Source organism: Fukomys damarensis, unplaced genomic scaffold, assembly GCF_012274545.1.
Source record: "Fukomys damarensis isolate Sample0158 unplaced genomic scaffold, DMR_v1.0_HiC HiC_scaffold_35, whole genome shotgun sequence".
In the NCBI taxonomy this organism is placed as follows: domain Eukaryota; kingdom Metazoa; phylum Chordata; class Mammalia; order Rodentia; family Bathyergidae; genus Fukomys; species Fukomys damarensis.
Window position 1 is genome coordinate 52,461,802 of NW_022900947.1, and position 7,143 is coordinate 52,468,944.

The 7,143-nt window shown below is 35.5% G+C and overlaps 1 protein-coding gene across 3 annotated transcripts in view; it reads right to left on the reverse strand.

The window, feature by feature from the left end:
• Nucleotides 1–3,475: 3,475 nt before the first annotated feature.
• Cenpc (centromere protein C) overlaps nucleotides 3,476–7,143 on the reverse strand; it is a 60,970-nt gene continuing 57,302 nt past the window's right edge. For all 3 annotated transcript variants that reach the window (XM_010611190.3, XM_010611189.3, XM_010611188.3), the window contains 2 exons: nucleotides 5,020–5,110; nucleotides 3,476–3,621 (listed from right to left, as the gene is read on the reverse strand). In XM_010611190.3, the coding sequence (XP_010609492.1) occupies nucleotides 3,551–3,621; nucleotides 5,020–5,110 (162 nt within the window). In that variant the 3' untranslated portion in view covers nucleotides 3,476–3,550. The remainder of the gene's footprint in view (nucleotides 3,622–5,019; nucleotides 5,111–7,143) is intronic.

The window sequence follows — 7,143 nt, forward strand, 5'->3', positions numbered from 1 at the left end:
AAAGATGTTCATGTATGAGTTCATTTCCTAAATCAAAACCTCAGTATTCAGGTTTAATTGCAGTGCTGGCATTTTATAATAAATAAGTGGGTTTTTGGTTGCAGTGTGGGTCCTCATATCTAAACACTGGTTTAGACTGTAAAAGGTGAATGTGTAAAGTAAGGCCGAACACATGTATATGTTGATGTTGTTTTACCCAGTAGTAATTCTCTCATCACAACACAGCAACCGGGTGCAAACCATTACAATTAAATAGTGGAAGGGGTGAAGACTATTTTTGCAAAAACAAACAAACAAACAAAAAAAAAAACAGGAACACATCACTGGAAGGCAAAATATAACTAAAAATCTTCATATCAAATACAATCTCATTAGGATCCCCTACTTTTAATGTTCATACAGAGATTTCTTTAACTGAAATACTGGTTTCTGTGGTGTGAAAAACTATAATAGTACACAGGATCCTAATGAGATAATTAATAATGGGAAATAGGAAGGGCTAAAGGTATAGGGAAAGTGGGAAGGGTGGGGGAAAGGTAATAAGGGAGAGAAAAAAAATGAGAAAATGAAAAAATGGAAATAAAGTGTTTGTAAATGGGGAGAGGAGGAGGGGGTGAAGGGAGGGCAGGGACAAGGGGAAAAATGAGAATCAAGACCTATCTTGAATGTAACTATATTGTATACCTAGGTTGTACCAATAAACTCAATTAAAAAAAAAAAATACAATCTCAGCCTCGTATGGTGGTACATGCCTGTAATCCCAGCACTTGGGAGGCTGAGGCAGGAGGATCGTTGTGAGTTTGAGATCAGCCTGGGTTGCATAGTGAGTTCCAGGTCAGTCTGAACTACATAGTGAGACCCTGTCTCAAAAAACAAAACAAACAAACAAATACAATCTCTCCTCACTCTACTTTGAGCACTAAAAATAAAAACAGAGAGATGGGGAAGAGGAGCGGAAGGAAGAGGGAGAAAAACAAGGCAACAAATGTCCCCAAGAACTCCAAACTCTCCTAAGGCAGGTCCAAGGGGGTACTGATGGAAAGCTTACAAAGATAGTGAGGCTTTATGAGCTGATTAAAGAAAAGGTAAAGAAATTAAGCAAGTTCAAAGAGGACATTACCCAAAAGTTCATGAACCTATCATAAAAACTGACCAATGTGCATATGGGAGAAACAAGTTGGAAGAGCAGGCCAAAGCAAAGCAGTTCAAAGAATGAATGACAAATCTATCAGATGTATCTCCCCACAAAAATGTGTCAGAAAGAAAAACAAAAGCTGTATGCAATTCATAAACTACAGAGATGACCAATGTGAAGACGGACAAAATGGTACATTACAACAAATTACTCAGAGAAGCTTTAAAAACAGTGAGATCACAAGACAAAGTAATCCAACAGTTCTTAGATGATGTTAAGACCAACAGTTTCTCTAGTGACAGAAACTGAAAGTGTAAGTAAGGATGAAAATGTGATAACAGATAATGTGAAAGAGGAAGAAAAGTCCTAAAGGGGAAGGAGAAGTGGGAAGGGTAGGGGAAAGGAATAAATATGAGAAAAGGAAAAAATGGAATCAAGTCTTTATAAATAGGGAGAGGTGGAGGAGCTGAAGGAAGGCAGGGGAATGCGAGGAAAAATAAGAACCATATATTATGCCAAGGTACATAATGATGTCCGCATATTGCATACCTAAAATGTACCAATAAAATTAATGAAAAAAACAGTTGAAGGGAGTGAGGAGTGGCAGGGGATTAAAAAAAGAATTAATTATTTATAGGTAACAACTCACAATGAATGTAATCATTATGTCCTGCAAATAGGTATTAATGGAAAGTAAGTAAATAATATTTTTTAAAGGAAAAAAAAAAAAACCTAAGGATAACTGGAGTTACAGAGAAATTATAAGACAGCACATAGGAAATTTTTTAAAAATCTGCTTAGAGAAAGCATAATAGAAAATTTTCCAAGTATGCAGAAAGATTGGAACATGAGGCTTAAAGAACTCTAACAATGCTTTAAAAAGAAGCTCCTCTAAACATAGTCAAAAGTCCCAATGCCCAATGAAAAGACAGAAGCAGGGTGTGGTAGTGCAAGTCTGTAGTCCCAGCACTGGAGAGGCTGAGGCAGGAGGATCGCCACAAGTTAAAGACTAGCCTGAACTATATAGTGAGACCCTGTCTCAAAAAAATAAAAGAAAGAAAGAACTCATATGGAACCAGCAGAGACTCAGAGTAGCAAAAGCAATCTGGGCAACAAGAGCACGGCAGGAGGCATCACAGTCCTGGACTTCAAGCTATACTACACATCTATAGTGATAAACATAGCATAGTACTGGAACTCAGACAGATATGAAAATCAGTGAAACAGAAGACTCAGAAAAAAACTCTACAGACGCATTCATCTATTTGGTCCTTAACAAAGGAGCCAAAAAGATGTTGGAGGAAAAACAGATGCTAAATATCTTTAGCAAATGGTGGTGGGAAAACTGGCTATCCACATGCACAAGATTGAAACTAGATTCATATCTCTCACCATGTACTCAACTAAAATAAAAATGGATCAGTGATTTAAATTCTAAAACAGAAACAATCTACTGGAAGACAAAGCAAGTAAAATCCTTGAAGTCATAGGTATAAATAGCAAGAACAAAATCAGATCAAGTTAAAAAGCTTCTGCACAGTAACTAAAAGTGTGCAACCTACAAAATATGAAAGATAAGCTACAAAATATGAAAAAAATTTTTTTCCAGCTACACCTTGGAGAACTAAGGGTTGGAGAGAAGGGATGAAAAAGATGTAAGATGTGTCATGTACTGATAATGAATGCAACCATTGTATGTTACAAACATGAACTAAAAAGCATACTAATAATAACGAAAATAGGGATCTAACAATGGTGGGAGGGGGGGAGGGAGAGAGGGAGAGAAGAGAGAATAAAAAGAACCAAGATCAGGAGGCTGAGGCAGGAGGATTACCACTAGTTCAAAGTCACCTCAAACCACATAACAAGGTTATGTTCCCCTTCCTGGTCCCCCCCACAAAAAAAATGAAAAAGGAAAAAGAAAGAAAAGAATCAAGAAACAGTATGTTGGCCGGGCCTGATGGTGCACACCTGTAATCCTAGCACTCGGGAGGCTGAGGCAGGAGTATCGCTGTGAGTTCGAGGCCAGCCTGAGCTACATAGTGAGTTCCAGGTCAGTCTCACTACATAGTGAAACCCTGTCTCAAAAACCAAAACAAAAAAGAAACAGTATGTTAAGTATATGCACTTACTCCCTAAGATGTAATAACATGTCCAAAAAACATGCTTAAGTCATAAAAAAAAAACATGTAACACAAGTTCCACAGAAAATGGGTAAAATTTTTATTTAAAACTATGGCATACAGTTACAAACATGAAAGTCCCAACCATACAAATTGTTTTATATACAGTATGTATGTGTATGTGTGTATATATATATATATATATATATATACACATATATATATACATGTCACACACACACACACACACACACACACCACATATACCCCTATTTAAATTTGCCTCGTCGTTTCATCTCTTTATTTGAGTAAAAAGAAGTATACTTTCCTCATTCAGGAGATTTTTGATGTTGTAGTAATTACCTAAGGGGGGAAAAATGATTACCATAGAAAACATTTCTTTTTGAGTAATCATTTGACAGTTACAATATATAACACAAAATAAAAACAATTTCCTAATTCAAAGTAACTCTTACTTCACAAACTCAAAAGAGGGCCAGAGATTTAGTTCAGTAGTTCCACCACCTGCCTTGCAAGCACAAAGTCCCAAGTTCGATCCCTGGTACCAAAAACAGTACCAAAAACAGAAAGAAAAACAAACTCAAAAATCCTACAGTTAACTACCACCTGTTGATCCTGATATGGCTTGAAAGAATATAAATATTACATCATTCTGTAACAAATGCATAGATAATTTAGAAAAGAGATAATTTAGAAAAGAGGAAAGAAAATATCCTTTGAAAGCAATCTTTATGAAATCTTTGGAAATGTTGTGGATGGATTCTCCTAATCAGATATATGCATGCTTCATTAATATATAATGAAGTATAAAAGGTACAGGTTAAATAATGACTTTAAATTTTTTAATTTTAAAGAGGCAATGGCAGGCGTGGTGGCACATGCCTGTAATCCCAGCTCTAGGGAGGCTGAGGCAGGAGGATCACGGAGAATTCAAGGCTAGTCTGTACTATAAAGGGAGAACTTGTCTCAAAAAACCAAAAAAGAAAAAAAAAAAGGCAAATGGTGCTGTTAACAATAAGGTAGTGGCTGGGGATTTAGCTCAGTAGCACCGTGCCTGTCTCACAAGTGCAAAGTCCTGGACTTGAGCTCCCGTACCAAAAAAACAAACAAACAAAAAACAAAAAACAATAAGGTCATGAATAACAGTAAAAGTTTAATACAGGTGGACAGCATTACAAATGCTAAGTTTATTAGGAATTGTGATTTTTCTATACATTCAAAATTGATAAAACCTAACCAAGTTAATAAAGTATTCACAATAGTGCTAGCATGTACTAAGGACTATATAAATATAGCTACTATCTTCTCCCTCCTTTATAGTTTAAAGTGTAAAGATTTTTTTTCCATGTTTTATTCACTTACTTATCCCTCAGAGTAAATCTTGGCCATGGTAAATTTTTTATTTTTGGTACTGGGAATCGAACTCGGGTCCTTGCGCTTGCAAATCAGGCAGCAGAACCACTAAGCTAAATCCCCAGCCCTACACAATGTCTTAAGAGATGACGTAGTGGAAATATATCCTGGAATGTAACGTACCACAATAAGTGACTCGATCTTCATGTATAAAACACTAATATAATTACCTAATGACAAAACAAAAGAAAATATGTACCAAACTGTTTTGGTATTGGTCATATCATACTTTGCTTTGACCATGGTGGCTTCCATTTTCATGGTACATGTAATTAATTATACTAATGTTTTAACTATGTGAAGTAAAATGTCTTCAGTTATTCTTACCTGAAGGAACATAGAATGAATCCCCAGTCGTTATCGCATAAGGTGTTTCATGTAAGGTACACAAAAGGTCACCAACATTAACATAAAAAACCTATAAAATTAAAAATAAAAATTTCATTTCAAAGTGAACCACAATGATACTCCAAAAACTGTTAAAGGAAATGCACTAGGCAGAACAGTGAGTTCTCATAGATACCCATGTTCTAATCTCCAGCACCTGTAAACATGCTACACATTACATGTCAAACAGGACCTTAAGATAAGGAAATTATTTGTTTTTGTCCAACTGTGTCCAATATAATCACATGAGCCTCTAAAAATAAAGAACTTTCTCCTGAAAGCAGAAAAATTAGTCAGAGGAATTTAAGGCATAAAAATAGACTTTCACTATTGATAACAGTAAAGAAAAGGGCCTTAAGCCAAGGAACACAGACTATTTCTAGAATATGAGAAGGACATCTTGACTAATGGCTACTCATCAAATGAGAACCTTAGTCTTACAAACTCATGGAACTAAATTCTGCCAACCATATAAATAAAAGTGGAACAAATAAATAGCAGATTTATCCTCAGAATCACCAGGAAAGAATACAGACTTGCCAATATCTTGATTCCATTCATAACCATCAGGGAAACACAAATTGAAATCACAGTGACATCACCTCACCAAAAATTATTATTATCAAAAAGACTAAAGATGCAGGGAAAAAAAAAAAAGGAATTCTTGCACACTGTATGGAAGTTCCTCAAAAATCTAAAATAGATCCTCTGTAAGATCCAGCAATCCCACAACTGGATATAAAAGAATCAGTATGTTGAAGAGACAGCTGCACTCCCATTTTCACAGCAACACTACTAAAAGAACCACCAAGAAATGTAAAAGAGTCTAAATGTCAATCACCTTATGCGTCAAGGAAGTGTTATAAATGTACCAGGGAGTTCTATTAAACATGTAAAAAAAATGAAATCCTGGGCCAGGGATTTAGCTCAGCAGTTTGGTGGCCTGCCTTGCAAGCACAAAGACCCGAGTTCAATCCCCGGTACCAAAAAAAAAAAGAAGTCCTGTCATGTGGTACCATGAATGAAACCAGAGATCACTGTGGTAAGTGCAACAAGCCATGCTCAGAAAGAACAATACCCTGTTATCTCACTCGTTTTTAAAAGTGCTAATCTCATCCAAGTTAGGAGCAGAATGGTGGTTACCAAAGATAGTAGAAGTAGGGGGGTCTTAAGTTGATTAGTAGGTACTAAATTACACTTAGATAAAAGAAAAAAGTATCAGTGTACTACTGCACAAAGAAGTTACCACTATAGTAAACAATAGGGTATTACACATCTCAAAAAGAAGACAGGTTTTGGATGTTTTTAATCATTAAAGAAATGATGACCGTTGGAGGATATAAATGTTTTATCTGATTTAAACATTATGCAACATATATACATGTATCAAAATATCACATATTACCCCATTAATATATATCATTTTATGTACAATTGTTTTATCTGTTAAAAAAGAAATTTAATAAAATATGCCTGGTTCAAATAAATATTTAAATTGTAAAAAAAAAAAGATTCAGAAAAACACAAATAGAATAAATGATAAAGTCCCACGCATACCTAACACCAACAACCTGTCCAACCCACAGCCTCTTCCTTATTATTCTGAAATCCAGGAAACTCATTCACAAATATTTCAGTGCATACTGAAATATTAAGTGCCTTTAAATATATAACCATTTTGTTATCAAACCTAAAAACAAATGCATATTTAATAGTCAATATTCAAATTTCTAACTGTGTCTGAAATGTCATATTTTCAAGATTAGTTTGTATTAGGATCCAAATAAGAGCCACCCAGTGACTAGTTATATCTTTCAATTAAAACAAGTGGCCTAAATTAGGAACGGTTTCTGGAGATGTATTTGACTGCTGTGACTGGAATGGTATTAGTGAGCAGAAACCAGAAAAGCCTGTAAGTATCCTGCAATGAAAAGGGCAGCTTCCCTATAAGAAAAAATTACCCAGGGCAAGGCCAGGGATTTAGCTCAGTGGTGCTGCCACCTGCCTTGCAACCACAAGGTCCTAAGTTCGATCCCCAGTACCAAAAAAAAAAAAAAAAAAAAA